General features: G+C 41.4%; 5 protein-coding genes across 8 annotated transcripts; 2 read left to right on the forward strand and 3 right to left on the reverse strand.

The window, feature by feature from the left end:
* The first annotated feature begins 2,059 nt into the window (after positions 1-2,059).
* LOC147317394 (polyubiquitin-like) lies at positions 2,060-3,300 on the forward strand. The gene has a single exon (XM_086314278.1). The coding sequence runs from the start codon at positions 2,522-2,524 to the stop codon at positions 3,020-3,022; it is 501 nt and encodes a 166-aa protein (XP_086170404.1). The 5' UTR covers positions 2,060-2,521; the 3' UTR covers positions 3,023-3,300.
* On the reverse strand, positions 3,071-5,652 carry pxmp2 (peroxisomal membrane protein 2). The gene is made up of 5 exons (XM_086314277.1): positions 5,484-5,652; positions 5,024-5,146; positions 4,661-4,823; positions 3,817-3,936; positions 3,071-3,713 (listed from the first exon to the last, which is right to left on the reverse strand). The coding sequence occupies exons 1-5, from the start codon at positions 5,591-5,593 to the stop codon at positions 3,645-3,647; spliced, it is 585 nt and encodes a 194-aa protein (XP_086170403.1). The 5' UTR covers positions 5,594-5,652; the 3' UTR covers positions 3,071-3,644.
* Positions 5,653-6,881: 1,229 nt separating this feature from the next.
* Positions 6,882-9,516, reverse strand: unga (uracil DNA glycosylase a). Of its 2 annotated transcripts, XM_086314292.1 has the most exons (7): positions 9,266-9,516; positions 8,734-8,934; positions 8,555-8,650; positions 7,918-8,015; positions 7,651-7,739; positions 7,350-7,528; positions 6,882-7,266 (listed from the first exon to the last, which is right to left on the reverse strand). In XM_086314292.1, the coding sequence occupies exons 1-7, from the start codon at positions 9,362-9,364 to the stop codon at positions 7,126-7,128; spliced, it is 903 nt and encodes a 300-aa protein (XP_086170418.1). In that variant the 5' UTR covers positions 9,365-9,516; the 3' UTR covers positions 6,882-7,125. The 2 variants fall into 2 exon arrangements, with proteins under 2 accessions (XP_086170418.1, XP_086170417.1); XM_086314291.1 differs by lacking the exon at positions 9,266-9,516 and having other exon boundaries at positions 8,734-9,065.
* Positions 8,698-11,989, forward strand: alkbh2 (alkB homolog 2, alpha-ketoglutarate dependent dioxygenase). The gene is made up of 4 exons (XM_086314293.1): positions 8,698-9,163; positions 10,822-11,118; positions 11,192-11,390; positions 11,474-11,989. Exons 2-4 carry the CDS (start codon positions 10,839-10,841, stop codon positions 11,808-11,810), a joined length of 816 nt encoding a protein of 271 aa, XP_086170419.1. The 5' UTR covers positions 8,698-9,163; positions 10,822-10,838; the 3' UTR covers positions 11,811-11,989.
* A 991-nt stretch (positions 11,990-12,980) lies between these two features.
* On the reverse strand, positions 12,981-20,867 carry usp30 (ubiquitin specific peptidase 30). Of its 3 annotated transcripts, none has more exons than XM_086314283.1 (14): positions 20,632-20,867; positions 19,532-19,688; positions 18,342-18,451; positions 18,077-18,250; positions 17,880-17,983; positions 17,478-17,576; positions 17,208-17,253; positions 17,034-17,128; positions 16,867-16,926; positions 16,691-16,777; positions 16,422-16,502; positions 16,068-16,290; positions 15,851-15,959; positions 12,981-14,811 (listed from the first exon to the last, which is right to left on the reverse strand). In XM_086314283.1, the coding sequence occupies exons 2-14, from the start codon at positions 19,600-19,602 to the stop codon at positions 14,559-14,561; spliced, it is 1,512 nt and encodes a 503-aa protein (XP_086170409.1). In that variant the 5' UTR covers positions 19,603-19,688; positions 20,632-20,867; the 3' UTR covers positions 12,981-14,558. The 3 variants fall into 3 exon arrangements, with proteins under 3 accessions (XP_086170409.1, XP_086170408.1, XP_086170410.1); XM_086314282.1 differs by having other exon boundaries at positions 19,532-19,691; XM_086314284.1 differs by lacking the exons at positions 19,532-19,688; positions 20,632-20,867 and adding an exon at positions 19,257-19,477.
* Between the last annotated feature and the right edge of the window lie 654 nt (positions 20,868-21,521).

Here is a 21,521-nt window from a genome sequence, read left to right on the forward strand (position 1 = left end):
GTAGACTCAAATCAGTTTTATTTTCACAGTGTGTGTGTGTGTGTGTGTGTGTGTGTGTGTGTGTGTGTGTGTGTGTGTGTGTGTGTGTGTGTGTGTCTCAGTGCACATATACAGTCAGAAGTTTTCTCCAGTATTGAAATGATCCGCAACACATCCAGTAGAATAAAGCGAAAAGGAAATGTTCATAAATAGTTTGCATATCTTTGTGTTCAAAATTAAACAGAATCATACTTTATTTGATTCCGAGTTACCAAAAGGGAGATCTGAAAAAATAATCGGGATTTCCATATTTCTTAACCTAACACGCCCTTTGTAGGTTGCTCGTAAACACGTGTTTTGTTTTGTTTTGTTTATAAAGAAGGATAGTCTCTGATCAAAATACCAAAAGCACCATAGCACTGCGTGATGTTTGGACACTAGAAACCGAAAGTTATTACATCAGAGTTCAAAAACGAATCTTAAGTGAGTGGGCGGGCGCTGATCAGCTGTTGTGTGAGCATCATTGTTTACCTAAAGATTTCCGACGTTTGTTTTGCCTCGATAAGCCATCGCAAGGTAGGAAGCTGGGCGAGCCTGCGAGAAATAACAGAAAACTCTTTTTTTCGGGTGTAATTTAAAGAACTATTTTTTAATTCTTTCAGACAGTCAAAATGAATATAACTATCACTATGGTGGGTGAGTTCCTTAACCTGAGGGTGAACCCACAGGACACAGTTGAATCTCTGAAAATAAAAATCTACGAGAAACTGGCAGTCGACCCTCAGACTTAGTGGATAAACCTGTTTGGTCAGGTATCAAGGGGTTGTTTTGATCAACCTCCAAACGATCATTTGACGAGCATATGACGCATATGGGGGTTTCCAAAACAGCGCCCCTACAGGTGGCAGGACGCAACTCCACGCGATTTCGTCAGATTTGAAATATATATAATTCCATATTTAAAATGTTATAGCAGCATTTTTTTGTAGTTGCTTTAGTCTTTTATTTTTTATTGTTGACAGGCAACAGAGAGAGAAACAGGAAGATAAAGACTGACCATCCAATTTACTAGGTGCATCTGTTCAGCTGCTTATAAACAAAAATATCTGAACTTCCGATCACAAGCTGCATATAGGTGCATTTAAATATGTAGGTAGGGCCAGTAACGCCTGCTGAAGTTGAAACCGAACATCAGAATGGGGAAGAAAGGTGATCTACGTTTGTTGCTGTTAGGTGGTATGCAGCCGAGGTGCAGGAGGTGTCAGTCCTGTCAGCTGAGAACAGGAACCTGATCATAGTTCACACAGGCTCAGCAACACTGGAGTTTTTATTGGACAACTGGTCTGAATCTCGATGTCTGCTGTGATATTCAGCCGGTAAAGTCAGGATTGGCATAAATATGAAAGCATGGCTCCAACCCGTCTAGTGTGAAGGGTTGAGAGTGGTGGTGATGTAATGGTAAGGGTTTTTTTCACTTTGAGACCCTCATTTCTACCGAGGATCATTTCGTCACCGCATTGTTGGTCACCATGACAATCCCTTATCACAGTGCACCCATCTCTGTTCTACCCTTTCTGTTTTGTTTCCCTGTAAATCATGTCTAAAAAAGTACAGTCAACTAAAATTAGACTGATTTCTGCCTGGTAATCCTGTCAGCAGCTGTTTCCCAGCTGTTCATCCCCCACTTAGTGGATAAACCTGTTTGGTCAGGTATCAAGGGGTTGTTTTGATCAACCTCCAAACGATCATTTGACGAGCATATGACGCATATGGGGGTTTCCAAAACAGCGCCCCTACAGGTGGCAGGACGCAACTCCACATGATATCGTCAGATGGCAAATAAACAGCATTTCACTTTAAAGGGCTCTTTGCTTGGCATGCCAACGAATTTTAAACGTATTTCGTGATATCTAACGCAATTTGTTCTCCACAGAGTCCACAGTGTGATGTGTGTGCCCGCACACATAACCAACAGTATTACCTTTAAAACACAAATGAATAACTATTGTTGCCATTACTGAAGTCACTTCTTTGATTACTGAAGTCACTTCTTTGTTTCCCAGTTCAGCACAGAATTATTTTTAAAATCCTTCAGTGGTTTTGACCCCCAATACATCTATTATAGGCCTACCCAGGTGACCAGATGCCCCTCTTTATGTGGGTTTGTACAGCATTTCTATTCCTTGTCCCACTTTTTGAGACAATGTCCCGCACTTAGACTGACTCCACAGGCCAGGCATTTTTCTTAAGTCTAGATTTTGTGAAGGAAAGGCTTTTTAATTACAGCATTAGAGCCAAGTCATGCTTAGACAATAGAAACTGAAAGTTGTTATGGCAGAGAGGGAAAACGAACCTTAGGTGAGTGTGACGGTGTGGATCAGCTGAGGCAGAGTGTATATAAAGGCTGAGCCCTTCAACTTAGCTGCTGCTCGAGCATCATTTACGTTTCCACGTTTGAAGACTTGAAGTGAAAACGTCATCACAAGGTAGGAAGCTGATAAAGAACTGAAAAGTCATTTTTCCCCAGTGTGTGTGTTTTCTAATGGACTATTTTGAATTCTTTCAGACTACAACCAACATGGATATAACTATTAACATGCTGGGTGAGTCCCACACTCTGACCGTGAACCCAGAGGACACAGTTGGCTCTCTGAAAATAAAAATCCAGGAGAAATTGGAAGTCGACCCTCAGACGCAGAAACTGGATTTTCTGAACGGTCATCCCAACGACGACTCCAAACCCATCAGCTACTACGGCTTACAGCACGGCTCCCAGGTGTCCCTGCTGGTCACCGAGCCTCCTCCACCTGCTCCCATCCAGGTGTTCCTCAGAAATGAAAAGGGACAGATGAGCACCTACGACATCCAACCCGGCGAGACTGTGAGCAACTTCAAGAACAGAGTCGAGAAAAGAGAGGGGGTGCCAGCGAGCCAGCAGAGGCTCATTCACCAAGGCGGGGAGATGCAGGGTGGCAAACTGGAGGACTACAACGTCAGAAACCACAGCACCATCTACATGACTTTGCACCTGAGAGGAGGCTGAGGACACTTTAAAATGGTTCAGAAAACCCATGTATGTTATTTAATATTATAAACTTGACTTAACTCATTTATCATATTTATTAGTGCTTTTATTTTGGAAAAACAAGAACATTCCCATAGACCGTACAATATGGGTTCATTAACCAGTTTGCAAATCTGTGTTTTCTTTTGGCACAACAGATAAGTAACTCATACAAATCAACACGTTGGTGATTCTGTCATGACAAATACATGTTAACTGTACTTATTACAAAGCATAAAGTTAACAACAGGAGCCTACGTCTCATTCACATTTCCTCTGCCTGTGTCAGCTCAGGAAGGTGGGGCTGTCATTCTCAATGTTTATGAGTCATATAAAGTAATAGTTTATTAGATCTTACACTGTTAAGATATAAATTTCAAGTCAAGTATTTAAAATGTTACAGCAACATGTGGTAATGGTTTCAGTCCACTTTAAATTTAATCACAAGCGCTTGTGTATGTGAAAATTAGTGACCAGATTAGGCACAGATTTATGGCAGTAAACGTAACAGTCTGTTGTGTGATCTCAGTTTTAAGGCATTTACAAATATGCCAAAACTGTTTCCTGAAGATGTGTTTTCTCTAGAGACGTCTTGGTAGCATCATTTTCTCACAGATGCAAGGTAGGCATACCAAAATAAGGCGATCATGTTGGCAAACAGCACTCGGAACTGAAACCAGAAATGTACACAGAAACAGAAGGCGCGAAGAAATTAATTACATGTGGCGACAGAAAATAACTCATTCTCTGATGAAATGAAGTGAAATGTGTACCTGAACAGGGACAAAGTTGATGTTTATGAACTGGAAAGGGGTCCAAACTTTCCAGTTCATCTTCAAAGCGGTCCAATAACTTCTTCTCATCTTCTTTTCAAAATCAGTCCATCCTTTAGCCTAAGGGACAGTGGTTACAGTCATATTACATGCTTATATATAAAATCTTTATATCGTGGACATGATAATTAATACTATGGTAAATGTCCAGGTTGAATCGGGTACTTTGCCAGGTTCTTGGTGTCAGATGAGCATGAAAATGAGTTCACTGTACTCAAATGGCCTCCACAATCAGCAGATCTCAATCGAATTGAGCACCTATGGGATGCAGTGGAATTGGAGACATGCAACCAACAAATCTGCAGAATCTGTGCGATGCCATCATGTCACTACAGACAAAAATCTCTGAGGAATGTCTCCGGCACCTTCTGTGCCATTAAAAAAAAATCAAGACAGTTCTGAAGACAAAAGTAGATCCAGCTCAATAGTAGCAAGGTGTCCCTAATAAATTGGCCAATGAGTGTACATCATAGTGCCAGTCCAATGTTAGGACATATGTATGGCATTAAAGCTTGTTAAGATACTGGCAATGGTGTGTATAATGAACAACAAAAAATTGTTGTTCATTGAACCACAACAACTACGCTTAAACACCATTCCAGTGCAATGAAAAAGCAAAACTGGACTCCTAAGTTGTGTGAGCTGTTTTGATAAATTAAGAAATAATTAAATGAGGTGAGGGCCTCTGCTGCCTCAGTTTTGACATGACTTTTTTTTGCATTAGAGAGCAGGTGTCCCTCTATACTGAGCTAATTTGAAAGCAATGGTGTCTGAGATGACCCACCTCCAGGATGTTCATTACAAAGTAGAAAAGGAGCAGAAAGCCCGGGGCAAAAATAAGCCGGTCCAGCAGCAGACGTTTGACTACACAAAACCGATCAGTGGTGGGAATCCATACTTCCATCAGCTGGTAAAACAAGTGGCTCACGGGTCCTGTAATAAGCAACCTGAAACACACAACAAGGGCAAATATGAATAGCAGAAGAACATCTAAATGTTATCACATAACTGTGTTATCACAGACACCAATAACATTGGACAGTGTTCGATTAGTTTTATCAGAGTCTAACTGGAACAACATCACAATCACAGACCTGCAGCCTTAAAACAAGTCAGTGCTCAGTCTGCTTTCTTTACTGGATCTCACCCATAAATGGCGTAGCGTGCAGCTCCAGCTGCATCGATATTACTGACAGGAGCTCCTTTCTGGGCTTTTTTTCTCGCCTCCACAAACTGAGACAGAAGGTTTCCTAAAGCAGAGAGGATGCCACTGAAAATACAAAGGACACACACACACACACACACACACAACTGTCAATAAGTATCAATAGTCCACTTGCAAAAGACTTAGTGGGGGAGGTTTTCAGGACAGATGCTGATTGGCTAAAAGCAGTGCTGTGACAAAATGAGTGTGCGTTCAATGCAAACAAAGTCTTAAAGAACCTGAAGACGAGCAGGAAACAAAATACTGATAAAAACACTTTTCTTAGTTACAGTGTAATAAACGTCCCAAGAAACCTGACTACAGTACAGTGGTTTGGCTGTCAGTAAATGGGAGCTTCTAACTTGCAACACTGTCAAAGTGCAGAAACGCGACGTGTACTGACCTGGTTACAGATTTAGTCAGGATGGGGTATTTCTTCAGGAGGACCAGGTACTGCTGGAGTAACCTGAAATGTACGGAGGAGTCCCGCACGGAGCGGCTCTGCACGGGCATTCTCAGTTTTCTACCTGTGTGAATATTACTACCACTACCGCCTCTCTTCCTGTCGACGTCATTGCGTCACTGGTGGCGCCATGCACTGACGTCTACATCCGAAACAGTTCGGAAACGAGCATGAAAAAGAAAGAAAAGAAAAAAAAATTCACCTTAATTTCACCATCCACCATTAAGCAATAATTTTGAGTAAAATGCAGTTGAAATACGTAAAATAAAATGTTTATTTAGTAAATAATTAATCACCCTTGGTATAAACTAAATATATATCAATCAAGTACATTTCATTCGACCAGATTTAATATTTTAAATTGCGTGTATGATAGATGGGAAATGTACATGTAATTAAATTAGTTAAGGTCTGTATTTTTTTTGGTGTATGCTGCATAAATGTTCCATAAACTTGAAGAACATAAAATAAAAGAAAGAAAGAAAAACTACCTTTTAACAGAAAGAAACCTTCAGCATAACCAGGCTCATAGAGGGACGGACATTAGCCGTGACTGGTTGGGCCCCGAGATTATTAATAACTGATTATTAAATGCAGAGTGGTGAATAAATACACAGCAAGGGAAACTATATACTTTCTTCTTCCTATGATTATTATTATTAGAAAGAAAATTATTAAATTAATCTGCAATGTGACCTCTTTTGGTCAGCACTAGTTAGCATGGGCCCCTCACAGCAAGGTGATTGAGCATGAATCAAGAAATTTAAAAAATGTTTCTTCTTAAAAAAGTATTCAGTTTCCACAGCATATCTCAGTTTTCCAGTCTACAACCTTCACATGTGCCTTACAGATTTATAGATCGGAGTAGACCTATAAATGTACAACAGATATTATAAACATTTATCTCATATAATTTTTGGTTATATTAGACACAGCTAACCTGTAACAAGAACATTACAATGACTCTGACTACTTTATGTTAAAGTTTAAAAGCAGTTTGTTTTTTTAGCCTAGGTTAAACCCAAAAATGTATCCATCTAAGTATGAAAGCACAATGTTGATTTATAGTTGATGTATGCTACTTTATACTTCTACTTACACCCCATTTAGGAGAAAATAGTTTTAGTTGGTCCCTCAGATTATTTTTCAAGTTAATAGTTTACAAAACTATGAACTACTTTAAATTACTGTGAGAGAAAAAAAACTACCCTTATTCAACAGCAGACCCTAACAGAACTCAGTGTTACAGACGTCAGAGGTAGTCAACATGCCTGGCATTAAAACACTATATCTGCCTTTTGGAATCACTTTAATTAACCCAACATTTATGTAAAAAAGTAAGAACAAAAAAGGAACTTTATTGTTTAACCTAAAAAGAGCAATAGTGTACAAAACATATTTACAACATGGAAACTGTTATGTGCATACAAAGATATGCAGTTCAACAGTAAGCTTTAGCCAAAAGGCTTTCAAAAAAACTATACAGAAAAAGCTGCCAATACTAAGAAGATGCAAAAACAGGTTGCAGGAAAGCTTATGGGTGTTTTGGTCTGTAGTTGAACACATGCTAGAAAACTAGAATTCAAAGTGCTTTCCAGTCAATGGGAGACTTTCCAGATTTTTGTAGCAGCTCGTTGGCCTTTGAGAAGTGTCTGCACCCAAAAAACCCCCGATGAGCAGACAGGGGAGACGGATGAACAGCCTGCAAGACGTGGTGACGTTTCTATAAACACACAGAGAGAAAACTTAGTATGAAAACACATTATAAAGCTTAAGCTGAATGAGCCTGAATTAAAAACAACTGACCCTGTCTATAGCAGCTCCTTTCTTCTGAGCATATGATCCCCACAGCATGAAGATGAGGCCCTCCAGGTTTTTGCTGAGCCACTGCACCACAACGTCAGTGAATGCCTCCCAGCCTCGGTCTTTGTGGGAGTTGGCCTGGTGCGCTCGGACAGTCAGCACAGCGTTGAGCAACAGCACTCCTGGTGAGCAAGGTCAAAAAAAAAAGGAGGAGGAGAGCAGGTTTGTTGCAGCTCTCTTATTGTGGAACTATGATTAAACATTTAACAAAATGGGTTTTTTTGTTTTGTTTTTTTTCAAGTACCTTGTTGGGCCCATCCAGTCAGATCTCCATGTCCCGGGTGCTGGAAGCCTTTGATGTCAGAGCTCAGCTCTTTGAACATGTTCTCCAAGCTGGAAATGAAAAGGACCTGACTCAACAGCACTGATTTCAATTAACTCACAAATTTCCAACACAGGGAACAAGCAGGTATGAAAGTTATTCATTCACAGAAGAAGAAAGAAGAAATTGCATGAAGAAAGCCATTTATATGTGTTTTTCCCCCATCAGAGGTAGTGAAGGGCTTCAAACCTGGGGGGAGGAGGCACTGGTCTCTTCACACTGAAGCACAATCCATGAGCTTGGTTAGGACCGTGATATGGATCCTGGCCAAGGATCACCACTTTTACCTGGAATTGTAGACACACGTTTGGGTTAGGCGACTGTGACAGAGTAAAGGACACCTCAGATAATACATCACACAGGAAATTTTTTTTTATGCAGTTGTCTGCTGGGGAGATGGCAGCGCAGAGAGGGTTGGCTCGGTCCTGCATAGTCCCCTAAACCCCATAGAGGAAGTGGGTGAGACGAGGACGTTAGCCAAACTAATGTCGATTATGGACAACACCTCACACCCCGTGCATAAGACTGTGGAGGCCCTGAGCAGCTTCTCGAGCAGCAGACTGTTCCTTCATCCCGACAACAGTCGCACTGTACAGTATACACACAGAATAAATACCGTCTAAAAATACATGTGTATCATTATCACTCCCACTGCGCTTTATGTACATCTACAAATATAATAACAGCACCAAAAAAAAAAAAAAAAAAACTGTAACAAGTGAATTTCCCCACTGTTGGATGAAACAAAGTCTATGTCTACGTCTAACAACCAGTGTCACTGAAGCTCAATCTGTACATGGCATCGATTGTCAGTTTACACACTTACATCTCGGATGTCACACATCTGTGTCCAGGTAAATACATGTTCAGCAGGTGGGTAAACTGTGTGGCGTTTCCTCTCTTCACAAACAAAACTCGTCAGCTGTGGGAGAGATGTGAAGTCACTATAACTGTTCAAAACAACAGAGACACAGTGTGCAGTATCCCGTCTCCTCCTCTTCTCACTTGTTTGAAGTACGGCTTTCCAAACTCAGCCGACAGCGCCTTCCTCCAGCTCTCCCCGAACCCTGGTGGTGTTTGAACGGAAGACAGTCTCTCCAGCGCCGCTTTCTTGTTGCGGGCGATCTTGTCCAGCTGCTCCGGGGACAGAGGGGCAGGGCGTGGGCTGCTCTGCTCCGTCTCCACCCCACAGCCCTTCTGCTTTTTCTGGATAATTTTAATGTATTGAGAAACACATAGAACTGGTGAGAAGCGGACAGCCGGGGGTCTAAACGGCTTCAGAAAGTGTCGACAGAGCGGTGGAATCATAGTCGCGCTGCGAGTGTCACGCTGAACACCAACAACACAGCGGTGGCTTTGAACGCAGCTTGGAGTACGCGAACGCGTCGCGGGAAACTACAAATCTCCCAGTGTCTGAAACGCTCATGACTCCACTGTAAGTTTTTTAAATACATGCCAACAAGCTAATATAAAACTTATAAGGTACATATTTAACTCTTAAAATTTAAACTGTTTTAAAAAAAGAAATGACACTCACCGGCTCGTTTGCATCCTCCTCGGATTCAATTAACTCCGTAGAAGTCCTCTTCTTCGAAACTGGCGAAAAAAATGAGTTAATAGTCTTCTGTCCAATCATTTTGTCTAAAACACTGCGGTGGTAACCTGCTGTAAACCAAGAGAGTTAAAAAAAAATACCCGGAATGAGAATAAAACAGCAGTCTGCTGCTCCGAAACCCAAATCTCCCCAAGTGGGAATAACACATTTGGCGCCTAAACAGTGACGGCACAGAGATATGTTAATGAGCTGAGGGGTGTTCAAGACACACTACTGTTTGGCGTTTTATGTTGTTAAAAGTAAGCGTGCAGCACCTAGCATAAGGATAAGCGTCTATTTACATGAATAAAAAAAGTGTCTGTCTGACGTTTTTAGGGATTTTTTTGTTGTTGTTATTTAAGGTGTTTGTTGAACGAAACAAAACGTCCACGTAATGATGACCAGAAAGCCTCATATTTAAATCAGTTTTGAGTCATTTTTCATGCAAAATAACTGAGCATATTTTCTGCTGTTCTTCTTTCCGGTAAACTAAACATGCACTCACCGGCCACTTTGTTAGGTATACCGGGTCAACTGCCCATAATGCAGGTCGGCCAGTTGCGTCACATAATAGAATTTTAGTGCATTTAGAAATGCAGACATAGCGAGGAAGACCTGTTGAAGTCCAAACTGAGCACCATAGTGGGGGAAAGGTGAACGTGGCATGGTTTTTGGTGACAGACAGGCTGTTCTGAGTATTTCAGAAACTGCTGGTTTGCTGGGATTTGACCACACACCCATCTTTAGTGTTTACAGAGGATGGTCTGAAGAAAAGAAAAATATCCAGTGAGCAGAAGCTCAGTGGACGAGAATGCCTTGTTGATGTCAGAAGACAATGACCAGACTACTTCCAGCTCATAGGAAGGCTACAGGAAGTCAAATAAACACTTGCTCACAACAGCTGAAGCTTGACGCAAAAGGGCTACAGCAAGCGAGGATGCAGTGGCCACCAAAATTGGATAAAGATCATTAGAACATTAGAAAAACGCTGCCTGGTCTGATAAGTCTGGATTTCTGCTGCAACATTCAGATGGTAGGGTCAGAATATGGAGTAAAGAGCATGAAAGCAATGATCAGTCCTGCTTTGTATCAAAGGTCCAGGCTGCAGGTGGTGTAATGCTGTGGAGGATATTTTCTTAGTACACTCACAGGCACACTTACTACTAACTGAGCATTGTTTAAACCCCACAGCTTTGCTGACCATGTCTGTCCCAACAGTGAATCTATCTTCTGATGCCTGGTTCAAGCAGGATAACACACCATGCCACAAAACTAAGATAATCTCAAACTGGTTTCTTGAACATGCCAATGAGTTCACTGTACTCAAATGGTCTCTACAGTCATCAGATTTGAATCTAGTAGAGCACGTTTGGAATGTGTTGGAACAGGAGATTCATATCATGGATGTGCACCAGACTGCAGCAACTGTGTGATGCTGTCGTGTTAATATGGACCAACATCTTTGAGGAATGCTAATGTTTCCTCTTTCCATCACTCAGGTATTAAAAATCCACCAATGGAAAAGTTTGTGATTCAGGATCGGAACAAACGTCGCTGCACCAGTGACACTCCAGCAGGAAGTCCGAGAAAAAAGATTAAACAGGAAAGAGACGAGAAAATAAAGGAGGAAGACTCTGAAGATGATGAGGATGCAGCCTTTGCAGAGTTCTCCAATCCTGTTCCCTGGCAAAAAATAGAAGCAGAGGGACTAGACTGTGATTATGCACTGCTTTTCTCTAAAGAGGAGGCAGACTGCCTTTTTACACAGCTGGAGGAGGAGGTGGTGTATGCAACAGGTACATCAACCCTGTTTTCTTTAAAGTTATGAGCAGAAGTTGCAGTGCATTTTAACTGTTGCGCTTGTTCCAGGTGAAGAGTCAAAGGTCCAGGTGTATGGAAAGGTGTACAACATACCGAGAAAGCAGGCCACGTATGGAGACGCAGGCCTAACGTACACTTATTCTGGGGTGAGGCGTATAGCCTGCCCATGGACTCCAACTTTGGAATACATTGGAGACACTGTCACTAAAACGACAGGACAGACATTCAACTTTGTCTTGGTCAACAGGTGAGAAATGACTGATGCAAGCTGTAAATGTCACAGTTTTGAGATTTGGAGGTTTTACTGATCAACACACTTTTCTCCATCAGGTACAAAGATGGGCAAGATCACATGGGCGAGCACCGTGACGACGAGAAGGAGCTGGACCCCGGCTGTCCCATCGCGTCGGTCTCTCTGGGAGCAGCGCGGGACTTCTTCTTCAAACACAGAGACTCGCGAGGAAAGCAGAGCCGCCGACAAATTGAACCTGTGAAGCTGGAGCTCGCTCACGGAAGCCTGCTCCTCATGAACCCGCCGACCAACACCTTCTGGTACCACAGCCTCCCTGTCCGCAAGAAGATCCTCCTGCCTCGCATTAACCTCACATTCAGGCGCATTCTGCTGGACAGCAAGCGTGAGACCAAGCCAAAGCCGGGTGTAAGTTAGGGACACGGCCATGTGCACAGCCACTAACAGCACAGCTCCAATTTAAGCAACTTGACACTCTGGAGGAAGACTGTCTTAATTTTTTTCAGTGAATCAGCATTTAACTTTGCTCAACTCATATTCATGTTTCTGTTCGAAAAGAAGGCAAAGACTTCAGATCAATAAATGTAAACAGTTGACTTGTGAGCTTGTTAGTTCTCATTGATTGGACTGCTGCTGCTGTACTCTAGCAGCTCTGGAAAGTAAAAGGTCGCTGGGTTGCATTTAAAGGAAAGGCATGTAAACAATGAAAATGTACTTCTTAGTGGATTGTCAGGTTGGTCCAAATGTAGACTGCTTTAATCAGACTTCTCTTTAATGGGCTTAAATGGGTATGAGAGGAGGGTGCATGACTTCAGCATCAGTTTGTTCCCTGGATATGGAAATATTTGTTGATACAGGAGCTTTTTTTATGTTCCAGAGTTGTCAGATTCCAAGGTTATATACACTCGCCAATTTATTAGGTTGGACCCCTTTTACCTTCAGAGTAGTCCCCAGGTATTTTGGTCCATGTTAGCATCCTATAGTTGTTTTAGATTCATGATGCAAATTTTCTGTTTGCCCCCACATCCCAAAGGTGCTCTATTAGATTGCTGCCACAATCATTAGATGGCAAATTTTGGTAAGACTATACCAATTATAGCCTCAATTTTCTATTGTTAGCTGAAAGGACTAGCACCCAGTGTGGTCTCCTGCTGCTGTAGCCCATCTGCTTTGCAGTTCCAGCATTCAGAGATGCTCTTCTGCATGCCTTGGTTGTAACAAGTGGTTGAGTTACGGTTGCTTTCAGATCAGCTGGAGGCAGTCTGGACAGTCTTCTCTGACTCTGGCACTTAGAACTGCAGCTCACTGGTTATTTTCCTTTTCAGACCACACTCTGTAAACCTCAGAGATGATTGTGTGGGAAAGGCCCAAGTAGATCAGCAGTTTGATTAGGGTGAACATTTGATCAGATAAAAGATTTGCTGCCTTTGGTATACTAGTAACAAGTATACTTTTAAACCTCTTGCAAATTGAGCAGTTTTCAAATTAACTGTATTTCATTCAAAGACACTTAAATAATGGGGTAGTTAACATAACAATCTCTTAAACGTACCAAAAAATGTTCTTGCTTTAATAAAACACTCTAAAGACCATTGTTAATGCTTTTAATACCTGAAAACGATCACCTTACAGACTGCACACAAATACAATCTCACATGAATATACAGTAGTGCAAACTGCAAAAATTAAGCAGTTTTGCAACAGATCACTGCTCATTTTGACCTTGTTGGTCAAAAGTTACACATTAATTATAAACAAACAGGATGACTACAGAAATCTGCAGTCATGTTAACTAAGGGCACGTCTCTTATTAACCCGTTTAAAAACACCCACAGCATGTCAACTGGCTGTGATGTGTCACATTTCAAGGAAGGGCCCCGTTCACATTAATTGTAGCACTCATGGTTCCAAGTGTTTAAAATCTCAGGCATTTAAGACAATATGGCACTTAAACCACAAACGTGCAGTTTTATAAATCGTGATAGAGTTAGGTTCACTAGAAACAGCAAAAATAATCAAACAGAAACCGTGTCAATAGAAACATTATTACTGCTCTGGGTTTACATACACTGCTGAGAAGGATTAGGCAAACTACATCTGACAAAGAGAACCGGAGTCAAGGATAATTCCACCTTTGTGACTTTACAGAATATGCAACAGCTCCTAAATATAATCACTGACAAGTCCTAATGAGCCACTTGAAGGCAATGGACAAAATAATAGGAACACCTTGAAGCAGCCTAGGGTGTATTCACATTTAAACACCAGAAACCACACCTCTAGCCAACTTTTGAGCCAGCCTAAACACTGTACGCTTTCAATGTGAACCGCAGTTTGTAGGGTTATTATCTTGGCATAGACTGCACCAATAAGCCACAACAGTAAAACCACCAGTCTAATATTGTGGTGTCACCAAAATCATTTTGGCATTTGTTTAATCTGCTTGCTTGCAGGATGAAGCCTCTCCATCAGATCAGGATTTGGGGAATTTGGAAGCTGGGAATATGGTAAATGGACTGCATTTATTTAGAGCTTTTCTAGTCCTACTGACTACTCAAACCACTTTACATTCAAGTCAGTCTCTCTCTCTCTCTCTCTCTCTCACTCACTCACACTCACACGAGGAGGTGGGGTTTGGGGTAAATATGCTGCTGGAGGAGGATACTGCCACAGAGTGCCATTGCTTGGGATGCAACAGTCTTTAGGTGGGTGGAGTGTACCAAAGTAGCATCCATATACCATGACCCATAGGTTTTGCAGCAGATCACTGCACCAGTGATGACAACCATTACTCATTTTGCTTGTCAGTGGTTTTTGATGTTGTGGCTGATGCAGCGTTTAATGTTCCTCTTTCTTTATCTGGTAGAAGTCGAGGTGTTACATAAATTATTACATGTCAAAGAAAAAGTAGCTTACCGATAAACGCTAACACAAAAATCCTGCAGTTTTATTATCTTTGGGATTAAAAGGCTCCTCCTCTGGAGCAGAGCAGCAGGCAAGGTGTCCACAACACATCACACTACACCCTAGGACAACTCTAGGATGGCTTTCTTCTCTGGTGTCATGTTCACAAAGCCACCTGTTGGTAACCGTGCTGTCCCCTGCCACATCGAGTGTGACAGTGTGACTGGAAAGGCAGAAGTCATTCAGGCTGCGAGCCTTTGGTTACTGCTCTGACTGCAGAGAGAGGCCAAGCCTTCGAACTCTCTCGTAAAAGAGCATGTAAGCGTTGGAAGACAGCACCTCGTGCAGGCTGGCTTTGCGTACCGAATCGTCTGACATCCACAGCCACTGGCAGCTGAAGGGCGAAGAGCTGCGAGATGAGGAGGGACTGCGGCGGTAGGTGACGAAATGTCCTGAGTGCATGTCACCGTGGTGAACCAGCACCGCTGTGAGCCGGAAAAGGTACTCTGTAGAACTGGAAGGAACGGGACAATTACATGTGGTTTATGATCAGTCCTCGCTTAGACCCTGTGTGGAACAATCTGCATGCACGCTTTTTGGATGCAGTCTTTGTTTCGGTTCATTTTCACCGGTGCGTTCGTTAATAAGGTTGTGACAGACAATGGATGTCAGAAACAATGAAAGTTATTGCTTTGAATGTTATTAAATAGAAATGCTGGTAATGGTATCGATGTTGTTTAAACATAATAAAGGGATACTGGGTTCTTCTTGTATAGTACTTAGTGTAGGTGTATGAGAGCAAAAATAGGCCTAAGACGAAGCTGTAGATTTCCTTTGGGTAGCCTACTTGGCGTTTAAACAATGAAACTTCAGCTTCGTGATAGTTTAGCTTTCAGTAGAAAGGCTTGTTAAGTTTAATACACGCTATAGGGACAAAAGTGTTGGGCCACTACGCTTAATCTTTGAACTGTTTGCCATCCCATTGCCATAGATTTACAAACATCCATCACCTAGCAATGCAGTTTGCCTTTACAAACATTTGGGAAAGAACGGGTTGTTCTAAAGAGCTCATTGAACTCGAGGGTAGAGCTGTAATAGGATGCTGCTGTTGCAACAGGTCAGTTTGTGAAACTTCTTCTAGATATTCTACCAAAAGTGGTATTATTGCAAAGTGGACGTGTTCAAGAACAGCTACACAGCCACAAAGTGACAGACCACATAAAATTACAGAGCAGAGTCAGTCAGCAAAGTGCATACTGTGTAAATGTAATCCATAGTGGCAGCTCCAAACCTCCACTGGCATTAACATCAGCACAAAAACTGTTTGCCGGGAGCTTCATGGTAGGAGTTTCCACAGCTGAGCAGCTCCTGTGGGTGTAATGTGTAGGTGGCCCAGTACTTTTGTCCATATGTGTTGGTTTTAGCTCTACTAGAAAAAAATAAAAATCTGTAGACACATTGATATCTGCTAATTCTGCCAATGCGGAAAAAGGGATTTCAATTACCAGATCACCACTGAATACCCTGATATATTTGAGTTCCTTATTGATTACCTGTAGTCATATGCGAGGCTGAGCTGTGGGTTCACACCAGAAGTGTGAAGGAGGACCGATGAACAAGTTCCATTAGAAAAAGGTTTGTTGTTGTTATGATGCTCTGAATCTGAAACACGAAATACAATAAATGCATGAATCTAATAAACTGAATAATAATAATAATAATAATAATAATAATAATAATAATACTACAGATGCAAGAACTCCAACATACCGGAGCCATTGGCAGAGGGTTTTTCTACTGAATCGTCTCTGCTTTCAGCCTTTATGGATTTTGCAGTGCATCTGAGCCGCTGACTCCTCTGTGTGGAAGTGTTGTGTTTGTAATGGTCCATTGATAGATACTCTGCAAACTGCACATGCTCCTGTCGTTTGATGGGGGTTCCTTCACTCGACCACGTCAATCTTTGCAAATGGATGCAAAGGCACTGGGGGAGCTAACAAAGACTGCCAATCATTTACCCTTCAACCTCAAGCTGGATAAGTACTAGCATTTGCCATGTACAGAGTTCCTAAAAGGAAAATAAATAATTGGGTTATTAATGCTTAACCAAAAGAGACTACTTACCTTCCCCAGTTTTAGCTGTTTAACAAATGTTGTCCTTTGGCTTTCTACAACTGGTCCATTTATTGTGGTTGCTTGTTGAAGCTGAGGAAAAATGATCAAAAACTTAAAATTTATACATAAAATCAGCAAAAAATACACCTGTGAAAGAAACAACTGGACCTTTTGTTCCTCTTCAGGCGACCTCCCTACTTCAAATCTTTCACGGAGTAAATCATTTAATGAGAGGATTGCCACAGTATAGCTTGGCACTGATATGGAAGTGAGTGTACCTTGGTGCAGTTTTCACACTCCACTTCTTTGATGGTTTCCGAAGAGATAAAGTGCTGAAGACACTGATCTAGAGAGATCGGCCGCCCCTGAGAACAAGCACAAGTCATATTATAACAAACAGAACAACCATGAAATATACTGTTGTGTACACAGCACAAGATACATTTTCACTTACCCACTGAGGTAAAGGAATGGACAGGGAAAGACTATCAAACGAGTCGTACCGCACTGGACTCTAAAAATGCAAAGCAGAGGTATAAAATCACATCCTGAAAGAAGACAAACAGTAATTTTCCTTTTTTTTTTTTTTCCCCCCTCAAAAAGACAAAACAAAAAACTCACCTGTAGCTCGCAGCGCTTGCAGAACATGTTGCTTGTTAACCGGCCATGAAACGGATGCTGAAACTTCCACGGACTTGGTATTGGATGAAGGGGAGCTGCCAAATGAGAATTTCACTCAAATGAAATACAACTTTGTTTTATCATCTAGGTTCTATGATTTCTACTCCTTCTCACCTCGACTTCTGCATGTCATAGTTTTCTCATCTTGATCTGGGAGACTCTGGTATAAAATAAGCACACACACAAAGAATAACTAGACACATATTTCTGATACTTCAACAGCACAGAGACCGACTGAGATTTTTAGAGTGTAGGAGGCAATCTTTGGATTATTATGGCCTACAAACTCCAGATTACAATTGTGCTTCATTGTTCTAGAAGACTCTACAGAGTGTATTGGAATGGATGCAACATGCAAGAGAAATGGCGAGAAAAATGAATTACCTCAAGGGAGTGCATATCAAACAGATTTGTGACTTTGGGCTGACGATCTCGCTCCTCTTCCAGAGAAGATGTAAGGACATGAAACAGCTCATGTGCATCCTAAGAAGGGATGAACCAACACAAACAACGGTTATGAGGTGGACGAGCAAATTGTATACAAATCTAAAGCTGGTGGATCGATCCACTGCTCCTCCAGACATATCCTAGAAGAAGATAATGAACGCTGAGTTGCCCCCAAGAGTGACAGTGTATGTGAATGTGTGTTAAAAAAAAAAAAAAAAAAAAGCCTGGAGGCAGATTAAGTTGCTGAATGTGTGTGAGATTGGGTCAATGAGGAAAAGTACTAGTGCACTGCACTATTCATTTGAAATAAAAACAATATCAGCAATAATACCGACTGACCTGCTCTTCAAATGAGCTGATGTGCCATCTGTACAGTCTGAGGACATCCAGGAGACATCCAGCATCAAGAACATCATCCTCACCTGGCTCTTCACTGGATAGCGCTGTCAGTGCAGAAACAACCTCCATGTGAACATTTCAGAGGAACTCAGCATGTCCAGTACACTGTGCTTATATGACACACTGGTTTTATGTACCTTTGAGAAGCTGGAGCAGTGTCGTGGATAGCTGGTTGTCTTTGCAGGACTGGATTGAAGGCAGAGCTGCAAACTTCTCCAGCCACCTGATGAATGACGGACATGCTGCTAAGCCCTGAAGTAACGAGTTCAGAAAGCAGGTGTTCCCCAAGTTTAAAAGACCTGGTGCCATACCTGCAGGGAACCACGAGTCACTGTAGTTTGCTGCAATGTAAACAGTGCCATAAATATAATGTGTGCGCCACACGGTCACAACAGCTCTTACCTCTCTTTCTTTTCTTTCGCTCTGTGATTGGACCCCACAAAACATATACTCCAGCTGCAATCGCAGCAGCTATCCCACCAATGACGCCCCAGTTCTTTATCATCTTGTTTCTAAAAACAACAACGACAACAACATATTCCTATCAACAAAACACAGCAAGGGATCAGACATGGGGGGAGGATTCATAAAAATAGGACAGAAAGGATAGGCATGAGAGTAACATTTAAACATATATAGACTGATAGTTGTATTGATGATGGAGGTGTGTGTGTTTTGTTGTTTTTTGGCCACCATATCTTGCATCACTAAATTTTTGGCACCCAATAAAAGCGATCAGCTCGGATTTGAAACAAAATATGATAAAGGTTCAAGCCAAAAATGAATATTAAGTTTCTAATATACCACCAAACACTTTACAGACTAAAGCTGTGAAATATAATTAAACATCAGCTCTGTCATAAAGTTTATTCTTACAAACTGTTTTTTATTAAACTTTTATTCATCAATCCCACTTTTTCTTACATGCCACACTGGTATAAGTCGTCCTAGCATTTGAGTATATAAATATATTTAGAATTTGTAAAATGTTATCCTCTCAGACAGCACAGACAAAACGGGCACAACAATTCCACTCTGATCTACTAACCCGACATCTAATTAGCTAATCTGGAGTAAACGAGGACACGACGAGACTCGATCACATCAAAGAAAACCTCCACCGACATCTGCTCTGATAAAGCTTCAGTTGAACTGCCTGAACTTATGTTTGCGGCTTCAATACAAACATTATGTGGGTTAAAAAAAATTTAAAAGTCCCTGGCGTTACTAATTACCACATCTTTATCAGTAAGTAAACACGACCCAGTTCACATAAGAGGACATACAGGCTAGGTTTAGCTGTAGTAGCTAACTTACCGAGAGCTCCGAGGTAAGGCTACCCTCTGGCCCCTACGTATCCTCCATCAATAAGCACCCACGCTTCTATGTTCAAAAACAGTCTATACCTCATTAATATCAGTGCATATCTCCTGTAGCAGGCTTACTAACTGTGGCATTAAACCAGACAGCGAGTCTGCGCATGTTTCATTTTGGGTCCAACCAAAGCCTACGGCGGCGGCATCGCGACCGCGCTTCTTCCTTCCGCGTGCACCTGCAATTAAGCTGTTTTGTGCCAGGTGGTGAGGATTTACCTGATTACGGGTCCAGTGCCAAGAAACTCCCGAACAAGCTTATCAGAGCTTTTTGCTCTGCACCACAACATCCTGCTCCTTCTGCGGAACTCTCAATGGTTGGTGGTGTGTTTCAGGACGGACCCAAGGAAGAGTGGCACGCCTGTAACGTCATTACCTGCTTTCGTAAGAAAAAAAAAAAAGTAGGGCTTGAAGCACTGATGCGTTGGTTTTGATTTGATTAGTCTGAATTAGTTTTTATGCTTTCATCAGACTCTTTAAGAAAACAGAATAAAACCACAAAATTCTTTACATTTCACAAATCTTTTAAAATCACACTTCAAGCTGAAACTCAAAACAGTTTTTTTTTCAAGTTCCCCAAAACATTTTGTAGAACAAAACGAGAGGTTTCACACTTGGAAAAGAAATTAACCCATCAAAACACCGTGCAAGCCTTCCAAATTTCCATAGGTCTTATTTCAATTATTTTCTCCTTTCTCTTTTTACATGTTTTTACAACGTTGTAATGGCCGTAAGCACCTACGAGATCAGATGGTTTTGTTTTTTCAGAAGAAAGACAATTAAATCTGGCCTGTAAACTCTCTAAGTGGCTTTTACGGGAAGTTCAGGAACTTGTGCCCTGCCTCACACTGCCCCTCACTTGTTTTACACATGACACGAGGAAAGTAAAGGATTGGCTTACCCTCTGGTATAGGGCCAGAGCCAGAAGGCAAGTAATCTTTTCCATTGTCCTATTTTCATTTCAAGTGGACTGATAAACACGTATCTGCGCTTTGTTATTATTATTTTTTTTATTTCTTTGTTTAATTTTTTTTAAATCTAAATTTCAGCTTCTATTTTTTCATATATATAGTTGCACCTGCAAAAGAGGGGACATGTATTAAACGAAGTCCTTCAGTTTTCAAACTCTCTGGTTTTGATTGTATTGCAACTCTTGGAGCTAGTCTCTTCAGAAGTGTAGCCTTTTCTACTGATGATTGGAGCACAGGTGCAACATTCCACCTTTCCTGCTATAAACACACAACCTCTGCATCAAACGTCCCTTTTTGCTGCTACTAAGCTTCATATTGTATGATATATATAAATTGAAAATCTCATACCTTGTACAGTGTATAGGTTTTCTGTATAGCACTATTGTTATAAGTCAGGGGTGGGCAATTCCAGGCCCCGAGGTTTTAGATCTCACCTTGGGTCAACACACCTGAATCACATGATTAGTTCGTTACCAGGCCTCTGGAGAACTTCAAGACATGTTGAGGACCTAATTTAGCCATTTAAATCAGCTGTGTTGGTTCAAGGACACATCTAAAACCTGCAGGGACACCGGCCCTCGAGGCCTGGAGTCGCCCACCCCTGTTATAAGTTATACCGCATCTATTTGTTCTGCACTGTCCACTTTGCTGCCGTAACGTGACTTTTCCGTGAGTGTATGTGAAATTCATTGGCTTAGAAAACAAAATGCCAAAGAAACTTCCATTTATCTCAAAGAAAGCACACGAGTGCAGTTACCAAGCAAGAGTGTAGATTTAAAAAAGGATGTTTGTTGGACTCTTTTAAACAGAAAACTGGTATAGCGCTCAGAATGAAGACAAAGTACTTGGAAACACTAGTGCCCTTTTTAAAGACTGCCAGTTTTGACACGAAAGCTATGTGACTCTAAAAGCGTAAAAGGGAAAGCTTCTACCAGGTTTCCGTCTCACATTTAATCTATCTACACCTGGAATATGATACCTTAAGAGAAAAAAAATCTTCACCTTACTAATTTTTAAACCCTGGTTACGTCACTTGTTGTAACTTATTTCCTAACCCCTATTATTATTATTATTATTATTATTATTATTATTATTATTATTATTTAAATATATAGCAAACTTGCATCGAGTTGTACTAATAGTTTCAACCCCACTCGTACACTCGCTTCTGGGTGTTCTTTCAATAACTTTGACGTTACAGCTTTAAAAATTCCGATTCATCTGTGTTGTGCGTTTCC

The sequence above is a fragment of the Aulonocara sp. 'chitande type north' Nkhata Bay genome, linkage group LG12 (assembly GCF_057382095.1).
Source record: "Aulonocara sp. 'chitande type north' Nkhata Bay isolate Kocher_YH1m ecotype deep benthic linkage group LG12, A_spYH_male_GT1.1, whole genome shotgun sequence".
In the NCBI taxonomy this organism is placed as follows: Eukaryota; Metazoa; Chordata; class Actinopteri; order Cichliformes; family Cichlidae; genus Aulonocara; species Aulonocara sp. 'chitande type north' Nkhata Bay.